Source organism: Nelusetta ayraudi, unplaced genomic scaffold (assembly GCF_046127955.1).
Source record: "Nelusetta ayraudi isolate G7.1 ecotype Tasmania unplaced genomic scaffold, CSIRO-AGI_Nayr_v1 ptg000005l, whole genome shotgun sequence".
NCBI classification, from domain to species: Eukaryota; Metazoa; Chordata; class Actinopteri; order Tetraodontiformes; family Monacanthidae; genus Nelusetta; species Nelusetta ayraudi.
Window position 1 is genome coordinate 3,158,021 of NW_027466055.1, and position 17,971 is coordinate 3,175,991.

General features: G+C 43.0%; 2 protein-coding genes across 2 annotated transcripts; both read right to left on the reverse strand.

Annotated features, from left to right (window-relative positions):
- Nucleotides 1–324: 324 nt before the first annotated feature.
- LOC142903675 (F-box/LRR-repeat protein 3-like) lies at nucleotides 325–7,944 on the reverse strand. The gene is made up of 6 exons (XM_076049451.1): nucleotides 7,678–7,944; nucleotides 6,338–6,542; nucleotides 5,902–6,066; nucleotides 5,678–5,800; nucleotides 4,843–5,014; nucleotides 325–3,935 (listed from the first exon to the last, which is right to left on the reverse strand). The coding sequence occupies exons 2-6, from the start codon at nucleotides 6,539–6,541 to the stop codon at nucleotides 3,295–3,297; spliced, it is 1,305 nt and encodes a 434-aa protein (XP_075905566.1). The 5' UTR covers nucleotide 6,542; nucleotides 7,678–7,944; the 3' UTR covers nucleotides 325–3,294.
- A 631-nt stretch (nucleotides 7,945–8,575) lies between these two features.
- tgfbrap1 (transforming growth factor, beta receptor associated protein 1) lies at nucleotides 8,576–17,825 on the reverse strand. The gene is made up of 13 exons (XM_076049320.1): nucleotides 17,574–17,825; nucleotides 15,700–16,410; nucleotides 14,913–15,107; nucleotides 14,607–14,761; nucleotides 13,971–14,053; nucleotides 13,384–13,564; nucleotides 13,133–13,293; nucleotides 12,302–12,359; nucleotides 12,037–12,180; nucleotides 11,588–11,731; nucleotides 10,822–10,981; nucleotides 9,794–10,248; nucleotides 8,576–9,132 (listed from the first exon to the last, which is right to left on the reverse strand). Exons 2-13 carry the CDS (start codon nucleotides 16,394–16,396, stop codon nucleotides 8,944–8,946), a joined length of 2,622 nt encoding a protein of 873 aa, XP_075905435.1. The 5' UTR covers nucleotides 16,397–16,410; nucleotides 17,574–17,825; the 3' UTR covers nucleotides 8,576–8,943.
- Nucleotides 17,826–17,971: the final 146 nt, after the last annotated feature.

Below are 17,971 nucleotides of genomic sequence, written 5' to 3' on the forward strand. Positions count from 1 at the left end.
TTTTTTTTTTATAGTAAAGATATTGAATCCCTCAACAAAATAAACAAACAGTGTGTATGAGCGCAAATTATACTTTGGGTTGAGGCAACTTTAGCCGCAGGGCTTTTTAATCTCATACATTAGTAAAATGTCAACTAAGCAATGGTATTTTTTAACTAATGTGTTACGCAGCTATTGTGACTGCCAAACTACAGGTTGTTTTCCGACAAAGAATGAAAAGTTTTATTGTCAAGCATCTTCAGAAACAGCTGAGATTGTGGCCAGGTCTCTTAAGACTTGTATTGGAAAGAGTGAAACACCAGAGAGCGACAACCTAAGCATTAATTAGTTAATTGTTGTTGTTTTAATAAATGCTGTAAATATGACAGTGAACAGAAAGTCAATGGCAGGTTCATGGATAGTATAAGAGATTACTTTCTTCTAAATAGTCAGTACAGACCTTTATTGTTTAACTAAAATACATACAACACTGTTACTGTATAAATATTTAAATAACAAAGCAGCTCTATTTCACCCTACTTTTGATTGAAGTCATTAGGATAATGTTCATTGCCTTGCATCACTGATCTTGACAAATTATAGAGTTACAAAGAGGCACATTGAGTCTGAAACTGAGGAAAACAGGGGGGGGGGGGGTATTGCAATACAATTTCACTTAATATTTGCAAAATAGTTCCTCACAAATATGTAAGAATAAACATCCTTTTAAAAAAAAACATACATTATTTTAAATCACCATCTATTTACTAGGTCTTATTATTGCACAGTCCAAAGGTGTCATCTTTCAACATGTCCACACATAAACACAATCTTAACAAAAAAATGAAACCAATACACTTTCCATCTTTTTTGATTACCCGGTCGCAACAAAGACAAACACATGACATAACCATTTCATCCACTGACATTCAGGGAAACATTTAGCTACATAAACATTCAGCTGCCACACGGTCTTGTCTCCAGGGCTGCACGATCACCAACACCAGGGCTTTTACTCTCTTTCAACTGGGTTTTCAATTGTTGTATGTGGAGCTAAGCCGTCACTTAACACAAGATTGTTTAACACAGAGTCTTTGAGATCAAACAACAGTCTGAATTTAATCTGCATCATGTAAAAACACTGTCCTATTTCTATCCATTAAAACTGAACCATGGTGAACTGACGGTAAGTCAACAAGAAAGATTGGGCTGCCCACAATCCTAGACTCACAGTCAGGAGTTTAACAGCCCAGTTTTCTCTCTATTTCCAGCACATGGTGTTTTTGTTATCACACCTTTGGCATGACCCTCAGTTTCTCAGTCAATGCAAAAAGAGGCTAGTGGGTTCTAAGTGATTCCCTGTCTTTAGATCCAGAACTTCTTCAAGCTAGTAAGGCCTTTATGAGAGAGGAGGTTTTCCTGTTTTTGTTTTTTAAATGTCTCACAGCAAACTAACCTGTCAATTATGATCTACAGAACTTTAAAATGCAACATGCATCATGAGGCAAACTTGCAATTCAAAGAAATAGAACGTCACAAGTCATTTTGTAAAATCAAAGAAATATAATGAATTTGACTCGTGTCACGCCTTTGAAAAATATTTCTTCAGGCAAAAAGAATATGAAACAGATGCCAGGCTAGATTTGTTGAGGGAAACTCCAAGTTGTACAAATAAATGAAGCCTAATTATTTCCATTGGTGACTCACAAAATGACAAGTCCAAAACCATATTATCAACATATTATTCTTGTGATACCTGCATCCTTCACTAAAGTAATTGCATCAGCATTGATAAAAGATCCACAATACAAATTCTCCCTCCTTTCTCTTTAGCTATACACTACTTGTATATATTTAGAATTACAAAAGCAACATTGTTCATGCAATATAGAAATATAGTAATCAACTGTCCATCATATTTGAATATTGGTATACACAGTATATACAGACTTTGATGATTCTAGTTGACTCAATCATTGTGTCACAAAAAGCTGTGAAAAATTGTAGGCCTTATCAATACAAAAATCAGAGCAGAGTCCACCAGAGCTTTACTTTGAAAATACGAGAAATTATTACAGATTTTTTTTTTTTTTTAAAGGACAACTAGTAGACACAGCGGGAATAAGACCTTTGGTTAACGGTATCATCTGTCATCTAAGTGTCAAACTTTGGGTTAAGTTTCCCTCATAATATAAAGTCTTATAAAAGTAGACGATTAAAATTTAAGTTTGAGGGTTAAACTGGAATACTCGTATTTACTTAATTTGAATATTGATTATTATTATTAATATTTATACCTTTATTTATTTTAATATATTTGAACTTGGCTTAAACTCAGTGTTTTGTCAGGTTTTTTGTTTTGTTTTTTTGCAGGGGGCCACACATTGTACACATCCACTCCATTAGAGTCTGGAATAAAAAATAAAGTTTTGACAACAGTTATAATATGGGACCTAAATGTGTCTTTTATCCGAGCTTCTCTGTTTTTTGTTTGGTTGGCTCAGTGGGACACTAGTGACAGGACTGCTTGCGAGATGAGAGCTGCCAAAGCAGAGTCACTTTTTTATTGTTGTAGTTTGTGAATGGCTTCATTTGTAAATAATGTCACTGTTTTAATACGCATTTGAATCTATTTCAGTGAGCTGTTGCCAATTACTGGTCACCAACAATAGTCGTTTCCTCTGTTTGTTTCCTGGGTTAGGCAACTACCTAACCCACGGCACAATGCCTGACCTCAACAACTGAAGCGTATTTCTTCAGTTTTTCAAAGACATGAACAAGCGTTTCTGATTTTTTAATCAACATTCGTTAAGAGCCATTTCCCCCCCCACACCGAACATGGTAAAAAGGTTTATGAAGCAGCCTGCATGCACTTCAATAAATATAAGCTACATATTTAAAAAAAGGAAATGTGACTACAAAGCAGAAAATTCTGTAAATCCCCAAGTGACACACATCAAATTTCCTTTCCTAGAACACCCCCCCCCCCAAAAAAAAAGAAAATCTGCCAGGCATCAAAGAACAAGGTGCTAAATGTTAGAAGTAACAAAAACACAATAAAATCTTTATATAAATATGCACATATAAATATATTTTTAAAGTACACATACATGAACACGCCAACGTTGGAAATAATGTCATAATCTCATCAAATTTAAAGTGACTTAAGAACTTCATGCGATTAAGGAAACAAGGGGAGAAACCTACAGACGGTGGCTGAACGGGCAGCTTTTCAACTTAGAAAAAATATGGATTAAAATCTCTCCTGTGACATACAGTCACACACTCTAAGAGCCTGGACAGTCAAAAGCTTCCCTACCAAGTAGGCATCATGTCGGGGAACCAGACGCGACCCAAGAGCTTGGACACCTCCCAGTGGATGTCGTCCATCCCGTAGCGGTGGTCTGGAACCAGCACATCCTCCATGATGGACAGCTGCGTGAGCCGCCGGCCGCACATCTTGACAAATTCCACAAAGGCGCTGCCGGACACCTCGCACTCACCCAGGCCGATGGCCGACAGCCGCGTGCAGCGCTGGGCGATGCGGATCAACTCCTCGTCCAGCGGGCGGAGCCCGTTGGCACACACCACCAGCTCGACCAGGCGCGGGCAGGTGAGCCCGACTCGGCCCAGCACGTCTTTGCTGACGGAGCGGCCAAAGTACAGGTGCGTGACGGGGATCTCGTCACGGAAGAAGGGGCCAAACTCGTCCTCATAGAGGAAGAAGTACATGACCAGGTTGAACTTGGGGGAGTGGTTCACCATGGCGTCCCAGCTGCTCTTCTTGATAGAGTGGAACTGCTGACCGGGGTTCTCGCTGATCACGTCGATGCGAAGGTGCTCCAGGTGGACGCGCTTCTCCGAAGAGAGCGCAATGAGAAGTTCGTCACTCAGCAGGTTGTAGTTGAGGGCCAGTTCTCGCAGGCCGTGGCACTGGTCGGCCACACACAGGATGCCTGGGGCAAGTAGGAAATGCAAATTAACAGAGGCTTCGAGGCCTCGGAAGCATCTATGAGTGACCCTGTGCAGAGCGCAGTGAAGGGTCCGAAAAACAAAGGCAATGAATCTTTCTCCTTGTTCCAAAAAAAAAAAAAAAAAACATTGAACACAGTCCAATACTTCCAATATGCTCCCACCGTCGACCACACCGGCTGCTGAACACCTTCTAAATAAATACAACTTCCTGAAGGAAGCTTACCATAATAAAATGCCAACAAAATCCTGATGTACACAGTGCAACCCCCAAAAAATATATGTATACAAATATAGACGTATATACTGTATGTATGTATGTATGTATGTATGTACATACATATAATAATCTATAAGTTGTATTACTTTGGCACACAAGAACTCTTCTAAAGCAAGCGCAGCAATGGAAAGCCTAACTCGTGACTCACAGGAGCTCAGCTGCTTTCCCGTCTCTCCACTTCCCCTGACATTTCCCTTCCAGTCAAATGTAAATGAGGAACAAAAGGGAACTTATTATAGTCGATGCAACTGTGATTCACTTGCGGTCGACAGGGTGGGATTCAAGAATTAGGATAAATTCCGTTTTGGTTTTCCAAAAAAAGAACACTCTGGGCCCGTCTCTTGCTGGTTAATGAGGGCATGACTTATTCACCAAGAAGTGCTGACTCAGTTCCTCAAGTCGTCACCCGGCCCCAAGCCTTTCCAACATTAAACACTGCAAGGATCTGAGACACTATGGGCTTTTTTTTTTTTTTTGCTTTCAACTGGGGAAATATCGTTCACGTCGAAGGCGTTCAAAGTCGAGTAAAAACGTATTTTTGTGTGAAAGAAGTGATCAGGCCTTTAAAATGCATTGAAGGCAACATTCAAGAGACAAAGACAGACTCGTACCTGCAGGTGAAACGTGAGGACAACTGCTCATTTTAAGCAGTTTAAGAGTGGCACTGTTATTGGCCACCAGAACCTTAAGGGATGGGTCGTCAACAGGTGTGTCGTCAATCTTCAAGGAGGACAGCGACTTGGAGTTGACAAACACCACCGTCAGAGCTGAGGTGAAGTGAGACTGTTGAGCAGTGCAGAGGACAGGGAATATTTAGTCATGACCACTTTTTCTGCGATCAAATGCTGAAGTCAGGCAATTTGGCTTAGCTACAAAGTCAGCGCGGGCAGACTTGTATTATGACCTTTTGCTACAGGCAAAAAAAGAATCTTGTGCATTATGGTGTAGAACAACACAAATCCTTTTAGTCGCAGACTTTTGCTTCTGTATTACTGGGAAGAAAAGATTTAACATTTGTAAAATGTTTATTCCTCCTCAAGCCAGTTTTAGGAAAAGCTATTTTTTAGAGATTACTCAGTGCAGTGCCCGCAGTAAGCATACAAACACAACTGTAGAACAAAACTAAATTCTCATTTTGGATGTGCTCTACGGTAGAGAGGTGTGCAACTGCGGTGATGGTGCAGTGCCTGTCGTAAACTGTATGACTGTATGACGTATGCACGATTAAAGCCAGAGAGAGCAAAGTCAGGATGGTGAAGTTGGCAAGCTGGCTATTCATCCTACCTATTCACACTATCCAGCAAGAGCGCTCGCACACACAATAAAGATAATAGGGTGAATGTAATACTAGTTTGTCAGTGCATCATTAAACCATATAAACAACAGAGTTTATAGTCTTGCAAGCAAACAGATAAAACTGAAAAAAGTGAGTAGACGTGTGCTCACCTTGGGCAGCTCCATAAAGCTGGGCCTCGCTGTCGAAATCAGCCCCAGTGTCTTTAAAGAACAATTTACAAGCTGAGACAGAATGTCGCACGCCGCTTCTGCCGACTCTCTGCTGCTGTCCACCTGGGAAAAGACGGTGAGTGCATTAGTGTGAGTGCGACAGTTTCAAACAAGGCCACCGGGCTTCTTTTTGTTGCGAGCGCGTGTCTGTTAACATGGTCTACCTTGAAGCTGACGTACTGCAAGTGATTGGCATGTCTTTTGATAATTTGCTTGATGAGGTCTGGGTGTGTGGCCCTCAGATACGAGCTGGCTGGCTGATTGAGCTCAAATTCAAAGCAGCGCCACAGCTCAGGCATGTGGAAGGCCTGGTTCCAGCCCCTGCACACCTGCGGGGAAATGGTAAAGCAAGGTAAAGCTGTTGCATCACCACATACCTGATGTGAAGTGCAACAAGATAAATACCTAAGGCAAAGCAAGGCTGTTTTTTGTAGGGTTTTTGATTGTTTTTGGGGGAAAAAAAGGATTCACTCTGACATGAATTCTGTCTGATCATCGTATTTGCTTTAGTAAAGATACGAGATAGCCGGTGAGCAAAATTAAAGAACAACAAATCTAGAGTTGAACAATAACCACAAATGACAGTTAAAGCACGGCTACCTGAGAAGCATAAGCCCGATCCAGTAGAGGCAGGTACTGAAAGATGTGAAGCAGGATCTCCTGAGGCAGATACTCCCAGTGGGCGCTCTGCTCCTTGGAGTCCTTCACCCTCCGCCTCTTGCAGGAGTGTTTAAGAGTCCTTTGAGAGCCACTGCTAGGGCCTCCTCCATCCTCCTGCTGACTCTCCTGTGCATTACGTTTCATCCTGTGCAGAAAGAAGGAGAATTAAGGAGGAAATGTAGTCCAGATGGATGAAACATTCAATCCCCAAGATTAAACAAACTGATTGGCAGCTTTAATTACACACCGTGTCTTTATCAAGAGACAGGTTGCATGCTGAACCAGTACGTGCAATGCATGCCGACTCGTACTCATGTTAATCTAAACATCAACTTGAGAACATTATAAGTAAATCACTCTAAAAAAATATGATATATCAAATAGGAGTCCTAATATGAAAACAGAGTTGTATAGCTCTTTAACTTTTTCGGAACAGTTCATAGTCGGCTGTTTTCTTCTTTATTTAACTGGGAACACGACAGGCAATAATTGGTCCCCTTTAAAAATAAAACTGAGTGGGAGGGGGTGTTGCCTGCACTGCATCTTCTAGTGAGACCAGCAGCTTTAACGAACACATCTCACAAACCAAGAGTAACACCTCTTAACTGGCTATTAGAGAACCAGTGCACCACTGCTGGGGACAGTAGGCAGGTAATTAAAGTTCTACAGTCCTGTGAGTAGACCAGCTGGGCGCACTGTGGTACACTTCCGGTTTCAAGTCCAAGGAATTTATAAAAATAAAGAAAGTTCGGCTTTAAGAACCGACTGTGTCCAGCATACTTTAAAAAATACCTAAATTAGTAATCAATGTATGTGCTATTATTAATATAACAGATTGCGAGGTGCGTGGAAAAACAAACAAAAAAAACGTGTGTGTGTGTGTGTGTGTGTGTGTGTGTGTGTGTGTGTGTGTGTGTGTGAATGAAAACAGTGACAGAAGGGCACGCCTCCCCCTCTCTCTCTCAAACCAAGCTGATGTTTACTAACAGCTTTAAGTATAGAGGTATAGAAATGACAACGACGGACATACCTATACACAACATATATTAAATTGGCGGTTACAGCGCTTAGCGTCAAACAAGTGCCAACAACATTGTCAAGGGAAACACGTCAAACAAGCCAGGAGTTAGCTTAGCCGAGACGGGCGTTTTATCGCGGTAAAAGCCAAAGAAAGAAGTTTTAAAGTCACTCCATGAGAAGTTACAGTATGAAGATCGTTTGTGTAAAGTTGCGCTTACTATCACAAGTAGACACCGCAGGAGCTCTCTTCTTCTTCTTACCTCGCTTTCGCCTCCGTTGGCTGCTCGTTCGAAAATTCGATCACTCAACGTCAACCGGGACCCGCACAAAAATATTGCGTTCGAGATGGCCAGCCGATCAAACACATTGGACGATGGGACAATGCGTTGTGTCGGCGGTCAGCAAAAATGCCGTTCTAATGCTCACGAAGCAAGTTTTCAACTCGCGTTTACAATTCCCCGGCGCCTGACCTAGTTTCCACCCTACTACTCTTAATTCAGCAGTTTGACTGTCAAATAAAGATGGCGACTTTGCTGACATGCAGTTACAAAAGCCGGACGACAGGGGGCAGCATTTCATCGTTTCACTAGTCTAATTGTTAGGGGACGTAGTGACAGCAAACGTGTCAAATGTTGCTTGTTTGTTTCCATTGGAAATTGAACACATTTAGTCACAACCCCGAACCACGATAGGGTTCGTTGATGTAAGACCTAAAAAGTGCTCTGGGGATTTAATTTTAACTGAATGTGCATGAATGAAAAGAGTAAAGTGTCATGGCCTAAAGGTAAACACTCTCCTCCCAACTGCAGCCCTTTACACCTCCTGTTGAAGACTTCCTGTGCGGTTCAGCTTCGGCATCAGTGCTCCAATTTTACCTGCATGCAAAATCTTGCATTGATTGAGAGAGCATTAATTAACATCCTTGGGAACCATGTAGCAAGAGTCAATAACAGGAACCTGTACAGACAGTCTGCATATTTCTTGTAAAATCTTTAAATAATATTTTTTACTTCTTTAGTCTAGTGTGTCTATTAGCTTTTAAATGCAGACACCAAGAAGTTGCGACATGCAATGCAGTTTAGAGACACTGTGTTCAATCGGCCACTGATCCTAAATCCAAGTAGGAACTCGTTTGGAGACAACGACAGCCAGACACACTCAAGATCAGCAGGAAACCCTGTTTGTAATTTATTACACATTTAAAAGGATTAACAGGACGGGTGGCTTAGCATTTCATTTGTTAAATATGCACTTTAAAAAATGGACAAGTGTTATAACGGCAGCACAGGGAGTCGTCCGCTCTGCCGTCTCGCACTTTCACGCGGCGGCTGCGTTTTCTTCGACTCCACAGCAGCTCCGACAGTCGAGTGTTCTGTGCTTTTCCGTCCTCGGTCATCCAAACGCTCAGCACGTCCGGCTCTTGAGGCTTTCGCCCGTGAATGCAATCGGTTGGTAGTGGTAGGGTGGTGGGGTTGGTTGGTTGGTTGGTTGGTTGTTTGGTTGGTTGGTTGGTTGGCGGTCACGTCTCACGTGTGATTGCTGCTGTTGGTTAAGTGTCTCTTTGTGGGAGAGTCTTTAATTCTCTGGGCAACACAGTGCACGTGGACGGGCACTCCGCCAGGCAGACACACCACATCGGGTTCGCTGAAGGTGTTGTGGCACAGGTGGCATCCCTTCTTGTCAGACACCAGGATGGGCTTCTTCCTCTCTTTCAGCTGGAAAGACACAACAGGGGACGATGAAGCAGCTCGAGTACAGTCGTGACAGAGGCACAAGACCTATTGGTACAATATTGCAAATTACAATTAAAAAAAAAAAAAAGTTAATAATGAAAATTAATGGTATTAATGGTATTTATTCCTAATCAAAGAATCAAAATATACATTAAAAAAATGTATATATATATTTTTTTTTTTATCTAAAAATATTAATCCAACAATAATATACTCAAATAAAAATGATTAACTTGCAAAGAATTACTGTTAAATCTGTTACAACTGTTAAATCAAACGTTATGATTTTTATTAACTGGCTACCTGCGTCTTTTGGAATAGATTTTTATTTTATTGCTTTATAAATCTCTTAATAGCTTTGCCTGTTTCTATTTATCTGATTTGCTTTTGCCACACGGGCCCAGTCGAGCCCTCAGGTCTTCTACTAGTGGTACTTTAAAAGTCCTCAAAGTCAGAACTAAAACAAACGGTGGGGCTTCTTTTCATTATTACGTATGTGCAACAGTCTACTGGAGAACCTGAGGGCGCCATCTACCGTTTATAATCTTAATAGCAAGCTCAAGACCTACCCCAGCCCTTGAGCAGGAGTCTCTGAACCCGAAAGCTACTTTATGTAGCTGTACGTCTGCTCTGCGTTTCTTACCCTGTCGTGCAGCAGTTGCAGGTGTTCCGAGTGGGAGAGGCCCAAAGCGATGTGCGAGGTGCGGCAGGCGTGCATACTCGCCCGGACAGCTCGCCCCAGGAACGGCCGCAGAAGCTGCAGTGACCATTCCTCAGGAAGCAGATGCAGGACCATGACAGCGTCGAAGACCTCGCCGTGTCGATTCAGGAGGTCCACCGCTGCCATCTTCAGGTCGCCGTCTCCGCTTCCCGCTGCCGCCACACAACCCCCGTCCAGGTACACCTCCAACAGTTTGTGAAATAAGCGCTGCTGGTAGGGGAAATCCCGAGAGGACGAAGCCCAAGTGCAGAACGCCTCGGCTGAGTGGAAGTCTCTGAGCTGGTGCACCAGGATGTGCAGCGCTTTGTCGTGCTCCTCCAGCTTGCCGTGTAGCGTCGCACGCTCCAGCAGCAGCTGCTCGCAGTTCTCCAGCTTACCTAAAGAGAGCAGTGAGACACTGGTGAAAAAACAGAATAAGCTGTTCAACATAAAAAAAGGTAAAATGTGAGACAATAGCTGCATTTCTATTACAGTTTTTTTCGCAAAATAAAAGCGATATTTGTGAAATTTTAACAAAGTACAGTTGCGATGCGTTTCCATTGAATGGTGTGAAACGCATAAGACGTAATTACGTTTGATGTTAAAAAAAAGAGTTTGGTCTCCTACTCCGTCCAAACATAACGCGCCAATTTCACTTGAAGTGAACTGGTTACGTGACCCCGTACGTCACGTCCGCTGACATGTAAATGTGAAAAAAGTGTTTCCTTGACACTTTTGCGATATACCTCTATCCGTCTGAAAAACCACCTCATGAGAGCGTCAAAACCTTTTAGCCATATTTTAGAGATTTTTCGAAGTTTAGGTGTTTTCATGACCAATTTTTTTTATTGTGATATTTACGTTTGGCGCAATTCTAGGGGTAATGGAAACACAGCTAGTGAGATTGCATTCCTGTACAAAATAAACTTTAAAAAAAAAAGCTTAAAATGGCATATGGATCAGCATCTTACCTAAAAGAAACTGTACACGGTAAAGGTTGGACTCTCTGAGCATTGCTTGGAGCCTGTCTCTGCCTCTGTTGAGCCGCTCCTCATTTACAGGCGATTCTGACAGCAAAGACAAGACCCTCTCCAGGTACAACACGGCCAGGTGCGTGTGGAATTTTTCTTTCTACGCCCAAAAACACACAGACAAGTATGCTTTACATAGGGAAGGCTCAGTATTTAAAGTAAAGCAGGAGCAAACGGTAAAAAAAATAATTGATACATCAGGATCGCAAAGGGATTAGCAGGGATGTGAAATCACCTCTTGTTCATTTTATTAAATTCTTTAATATTTAAAAAGATTGAAGCTCAACCCAAGTCTTAAACCAAAGCCTGGAACAGAGATGACATTTCTAAACCTGGGTGTGATGCCACACCAGGAAGTTGGGTGTTACAAACACAAGTTGAGTGACATGTTGTTTATGGATTTATTGTTGCTGTTGCTGTTGATTTGTTTTTGTGTGCTTCTCTTTAAAGTAATTCGGTATGTGTTGCATTTAATGTAACAAAGCTCCTCCACTTGAAAAATAACACACATTGAGGAGTACTGTTGACTGACACACACGGCCCCTTTTAGATTCAGTATTTTTTATCAGCACAAATAAAGCAAACTGCAACAACAAAGTATCTGTTTTCATCACGAACACTGAGCTCTAGGCTGTATGGACTTGCTCACTCTAAAGCCTCCGGGTCACATCAGTCTCCATGAGCTAATGAGTAAATCCATTTGTACCTGTATCTTCTCTTCCAGAACCAAATGTTCCAGGTAGAGAAGCAGTGCTCGGCAGTGCCTTCCGAGGTAGGTGACGACGTCATCAGGGCTCAAGTTTGACCCGTTTCTACTTTTAGGTCTCTTGGTAAAAATGTGGACACCAGTCTGCGAACGACAAAAGGATACATTTGGCGAAAGTAAAAAACTATGAAAGAAAGAATGTTTCAAAAGCAGCAAAAGACAGAATGTAATAATAAACTCAAGCCTACATGATACAGTATGACTGAAAAGATCATCTGCTGAGCCTTACAGTGCAACCCAACATCAAAACACAAAAAAGTGTTAAGTAACATTTTGTTCAGATGTAACTGATACTCAAACTGGCTGATCTAAAGGAAAAAAAAAAAAAATTAAATATTGATCTAACAAAGTTACATGTTTTCAATTCATGAAACAGACTCATAACCTACAGTGGGATCCTTCTGAAGCGCCCAGTCAGCATACTTCCATACTATGTCCAGACTGGAGCAGGAGCACAGGAAGTCCACAATATAAGAATAGAGATCAGATCTGGTCGCGTCCTGCAGGTCACCATCCACAATGCGAATCCACGTCTGTTGTTAAAATGACAAATAAAGACACAAGAGGGACCAAATTAATAACCAAAAACAGCATTTCACCGTTAGTAGCTTTCTGACAACAACAACAAAAACTGGGTGTGTTACTTGTTCATACCTGAAGTGCTGCTGAATCCTGACCTTTATAATGGTAGAGCAACCCTAATGCAAAGTATCTATAGGAAGGAAAAGGTGGGTCTTTATCAACATGGTAATTATCATGCAGCGGCATTTCACAGGGTGGCTCAGAATTTTGAAGATTGATGTTAATATCTGCATTGATAATGATGTTAGAAGTAAAACTACGCTTGCATCCGCTTGCATTCTGAGGGACGAGTGACTCAGCAATGAGAGAAGCACTGTAAATAAAAGGACCAGTAGTCCGGGTCTCAGGATCCACACACAAACGCTGGCCCACTGTCTATCAAGTCTAGTGAATAAATTATTCAAATGACTGAATCAAATTGTGTGTCCTTCAAAATAAATGCCCAAAACACCCAAATTATATTTGAAAATCCCTTTGTTTTAACAAAAAAAGGGAAACCGCCCACGAAGCCGCTACCCAATCAAAACAGTTCTGGTGACCTGCTTTTGGGTCACAACCCACCAGTGGAGAAACGCTGATCTAGGTAATATCAGCCCGCCGCAGTGTGTAGTCTACTACCAATGACAGGAAGTGTAAGTACATTATAACTACAGTGCCAATTACTTATGTGCTTTGGTTGCACTGTGGAGTGGGAAAGATTGTTTTAATTGGCAGGCTAGCAGAAACCATTGACTTGCACTAGCCTAGCAACGTTGTACTCTGCTGAACTGGAAGGACTGGTTGAGACGTGTTGAAATGGTCTCCAATGATATGTAATAGCGCAATGGCTACTTGGAAACGAGGTCCCATGTCCAAAAATTCTGAACCGGCCCTTTAAGAAGACAAACAGAAAGAATGACACACTTGTGATATTTTTCCAACCAGGGAACGCTGTCTGCCAGGACGCAGGCGTTGTCTGAAGCCAGCAGATCCAGGAGGCTGTCGTGATTCTGCTCGGCGTACAATTTCAACAGCGCTGTGTCAATGTCTTCTCTGCACCCGTTGGCCACCTCCGTGTTTCGCACCTGAGTTTAAATAAACAAAAATTGTATTAGACTGAAATCTGAGATTTCGAGAAGTCAATTTGAGGCCGACAAGGTTTTGCGACCCTTTACCTCTGTCACGTAACTGATGAGGAACTTCTTGCAGCGCAGCACTTTCTCCTGGTCGCCCTGCGCCAGGTGGTTGAGGTCGGCAAACTCGTGGAGCGGTGGGTGGCAGCGCGTGAAGGAGGAGGACGCTGGCAGCAGCAGCGGGTAGAGAGATATGAGCTCCCGCACGTCCAGCTGACCCTTCCTGCAAACACACGGGGTGAGACGTCACTAACGGGAGAAGCGAAGCCAAACTTTGCCGAAATGCTTTTGTTCATTTTCAATTGGCACAAAAACATATGTTTTCTACACATCCCATGATATATTTTTTTTCTCCTATGAAGTGGGTCACCAAAACACTCCATCCATCTGCTCCTCCTCCAGCCCCCTTTGTTATATTTTAGGACCAATTGAGGCCCACCAGTCAAAAAGTTTGCCCACCCCTGGTCTAAACACATTGAGTGCAGGGAAGCAACTTACAGCTGAGTGATTTCTTCTTTATTCAAATCATTTTTCATGACTTTAGAAGTTTGACAACTTTTCACAGTTGAACTAACAGAGAGGACAGCACACCAAATAAGACTAAAAGTCAGGGGAGGGTGAATTCTTACTTGAAGTGTTCTTTTGCTTCTTGAAACTGAAGCTGGCCAAACTGTATGAAACCGGCCTGCTGCAGGATTCTTTTGTGCAAAATCTGGAAATTTATAAGATGGAAAAAAAGACATGTTTAAAAACGTGCTGTCAATGATGAATTTCAGAGCAAATAAAAACCTCACAACCTCCCTGAATGCAGATCAAATTTCAGGGTTTCGGGTCCATGGCACATTCAATCAAATCTGGCTAAATTTTCAGACACTTTTTTTCTGACTAACATACATTTTCTTTCTGTTCTGAATGCCCAAAGGCAAAATTCCAATCAGGAACAGTGATTTTACAGGCATAGGAATCAAACACACTTTTACAGTTATATACATCCGTGTTTCTCAACTGTTGGGTCGCAGAGCTGTTTTGCCTGGGTCACGGCTTCATGGGCTTTATAAAAATATAGATATTTAGAGAGAAAATGTTGGGCATTTATTTTGAAGGGCACACAATTCAACTCAATAATTTCAATAATTTAGCTTTTTTATTTTTGTGCAATAAATCTGAGTCCTGTGGAACAAATTTGGGTCATGACTTCATGATAAGGAAAAAAAAAAGTGGGTCCTGAGACTCCACCAGTTTAGAACCACTGATTCCCTTCCTACCTGGTACTTGTCTTTGGGAATATTTCTCTGCGCCCCTTCTGTGAGGACAAGCGCCTCCTCCACTCTTTGACTGGTGAGTAAATCCTGAATCTGTCTCTCCAGTGGCAGAGGAACCAACACATACACAGCCTTGGTGGAAGCCAGAATGACCTTCCCTGAAACACAACATTCAGTCATCAGCCACAAAAACACCCATTTGCAACTCTATGTGTCATCACCATTCTCTTAAATCCTGTGTTATATTTGAGCTCCAATGACACAAAGAAAAAACTGATAGCATCTGAGGCCAAGTTTAGTGTAGGGTACCTTCAAAATCTTGCAGAATGTGTCCATCCCTGAATGAAAGCGTTTGTTTGAGCTGCTGGTCCAGCATGCTGTGAATAGTGATGAAATTCTCATCCAAGGCGACCACGTACGGGAAACACACGGCCGCACCAATCACATTCTCTGACCAGCGGACCGGCGCTCGCTGAGAAATCCCTTCTGCGTTGGCAAACATACCTGGCGAGGGGAGGGAACACATTTTGAAACGTTGAGGATATCAAGAATTGACAAAAAAAAAATTTAAGTTAAATCACTGAAAACATTCCAACCATGAGAAAAACATGAACACTTAAAGACATCTTTTCGATTTCTGAGAGATACATGAGGTTCTGAAAACATGATTCAACTCAGTGGCGGGCCGTACATTTCACGCCAAGGCCGTCAGTGACGTCATATTTAGACATATTTAGTCCATCCTAAATTAGTACACCTCATACAGTGTGAGAATCCATAGAAGTTATTTTACACTTTTATTGTTTTCTACATAATTCCGTGTGTGTTCATACGTAGTTTGGATGCCTTCAGTGAGAAACTGCAATGTCAATAGTCATGAAAATGAAAGAAAAGACATTCAATTCATATGGTGTGTCCAAACTTTTGACTGCTAGTGTATGACAATGGAAGCAACGCAACCAAGTGGATACTATATGATGTAAAAAGAACTATGGAGAACAACTTTATTGTCATATTTGCAGGAAAATGTACTATTCTAAGTATGATTGGGCCAGCAGAGAAGGCCAAGCGGGCCCGGACTTTGATTCCGTCTTACCCAGACCACCAGGTGCCGCTAACAGAAACTCCTCCCTGCCGATCCTCTTGACGATGGGCCGCTTCTCCTCGCTGCTGTAAGGGAAAAGGTCTTGCGAGGCTCCTGTGTTGTAGTTGAGAATCATGTACTGTGTGGCGAGGGCCAGGCACAGGAAGTAGCCGTCGAGGCTGACGGCGCAGGGCTGCTCAGGGGTGCTCACGTCCTTGACCAGCTGCACTCGGTCCTCGTACACCATGTAAATCTGCACCGTCCGCCGCTTGGAGGACAGCACGCACATCTCCACGCAAAATGGGTCGCCGTTCACCGGGTTCTCGTTGACACAGAACGCTGCCACGCCTCTGATCTTGGCCCCGCCCCCCGCCGCCGAGGGCACCGTCTCCAGCGTCAGCATGTCGACGAGGAAGACGACGCCGTCGCAGAGCACGATCAGGCGCTCCAAGGCGGAGGCGGCGCGGAGCTCGGCGACCGGTCTCTTCAGGCCCAGGTATTTGTGCAGCAGCTTCTGAGCCGAGTAGGCCAGTTTCCCTTTGGAGGTGGCGACCTCGTCCAGCAGGAAGTGGTGTATGAAGCAGTCGTTGGTGCCCAGGTACAGGTGTTTGCCGCAGCACTCGATGCACTCGATGTTGATGCGAGCCTTGTCGCCCATGAGGACATCTCGCTCCACGGCGGGGACCAGCTCAAACGCCTTCACGCTCATCTTGACCGACGCATCTGAACAGGACGGTGCAAAAACAGAGGGGTGGGGGGGGGTCATTTTTACATTTCCGAAATCTGCATTGATTAGTTTAGTGGCAACACTAACTTTTTTTTCAAATGCCTCAAATACGTCCCATCATGCACAACACACTCTCGGTCAGGCACGTGCAAACTACGATCCTAGGGCCATATGTGACCATCTGTTAAGCTTATTAATCCGTACCGCGAAACTTGAAGAAATTATATTAATAGTTAATAAGTCATAAAATAGCTGCATTTAATCTATTTATTCTGGTTTTCAATAGCTAAATACCATGGGGCTTCAAAGACTCTTATTTTCTTGTAACGCTTTTGTTAATTTTCAATCGACATGAAAACATATTTATATATTTGAAATAAAAAAGTTAACAAAGTAAATAAATATCGTATAACTCTTTTTTTTTTATTTGCAGACTTCTGATTTAAGTTTCAACTGTAACCTGTATGATACATTTAAAATTAAAATAACAGAAAACCAATGAAGTCATAAGAATATCCTTCAATGAACGTCCTGTCCAGTTTGAGAAAGGTATTCTGGGATTTGTAGTATTAGCAAAACATGTGCTGCATAATAGCAGTGGAGCAGCTCTAATCTTGATTTTGTACTGCCTCTCGGGCCAAACATAATTACATTGCGGGCCAATTTTGACCCGCGGGCCAGAGTTTGACACCCAATGCCCAGAGGGCTAATCAGGTTAGCATTGTGTAGCTTGCAAAATTCATGATGCATGAGAGAGGGAGGCAAATAAAGTACAAAAACGAACAATGGCTGATGGAAGAAGGTAATGTGTACACGAGGCTACGAAAACTGAGCATGTCGGTTGTGCCGCGGTTTCATATGAACTGACCAACTTGTCATTATTTTTTGTTGGGGGGCTAAGCTAAGCTAACGTTAGCATGAATTGACAGCGCTCTCACAGCTAGTACACAGCTGAACTCCACCGCTACATCTCAAACCAGGCAGCAGAATGCTTTCTGGCTACGGCATTCAAGTCCTATAATGACCATTTTCCACACAACAACAATGACGGAAATCCGTCCCAAGAGCCCTTTTACCAAATCGTTCTTAAAATCCCAGCTTTCGCACCGTTCAACACGCCTGCTGTGTGTGAGCACCGATTCGTCGTTAGCAGACATACCTACTACGGCTGCAGACAGCGCAGGAGACGAAGGCCGGGGTTAGGGGAACCGGCGGGGCGAGTCTTATAACTCCTCCCAAAACAGCGGAGAGGGTTTACACTCGGGGCCGTGAACAGTGAGAGCCATCGCCGTTCAGCGCTGCTGCTCAACGTTAGGCATGGGAATACGAGTGACGGAGTGGCCAGCTCCGCTTCCTTGTCGGTTTAAAAACACCACCCATCGCCCACCACCCATCGCCCACTTGTGTTGCACTTCACTCCCGTCCCGATGGTTGCAGCCAGGTGATGCGGGGGGGTTGCATTCAGGGCAGTCCCGGAAAGACAGAAACTGCTCTTGATCGGCCGATTCGCTTACATGTTTAATTTTGTGTGATTTATAGCTTCCTCGACATGCGATG

Excerpts from the sequence above, each read along its gene's own strand:
- tgfbrap1 (XM_076049320.1), bottom strand. The coding sequence starts at position 16,396 with ATGAGCGTGAAGGCGTTTGAGCTGGTCCCCGCCGTGGAGCGAGATGTC. Across the intron at positions 12,360-13,132 it reads TGGTTGGAAAAATATCACAA|ATACTTTGCATTAGGGTTGC; the intron begins GTGTGTCATTCT and ends TCCTTCCTATAG. Across the intron at positions 9,133-9,793 it reads TGCAACTGCTGCACGACAGG|CTGAAAGAGAGGAAGAAGCC; the intron begins GTAAGAAACGCA and ends GTGTCTTTCCAG.
- LOC142903675 (XM_076049451.1), bottom strand. The coding sequence starts at position 6,541 with ATGAAACGTAATGCACAGGAGAGTCAGCAGGAGGATGGAGGAGGCCCT. Across the intron at positions 6,067-6,337 it reads ATCGGGCTTATGCTTCTCAG|GTGTGCAGGGGCTGGAACCA; the intron begins GTAGCCGTGCTT and ends ATTTCCCCGCAG. Across the intron at positions 3,936-4,842 it reads TCCTCACGTTTCACCTGCAG|GCATCCTGTGTGTGGCCGAC; the intron begins GTACGAGTCTGT and ends TACTTGCCCCAG.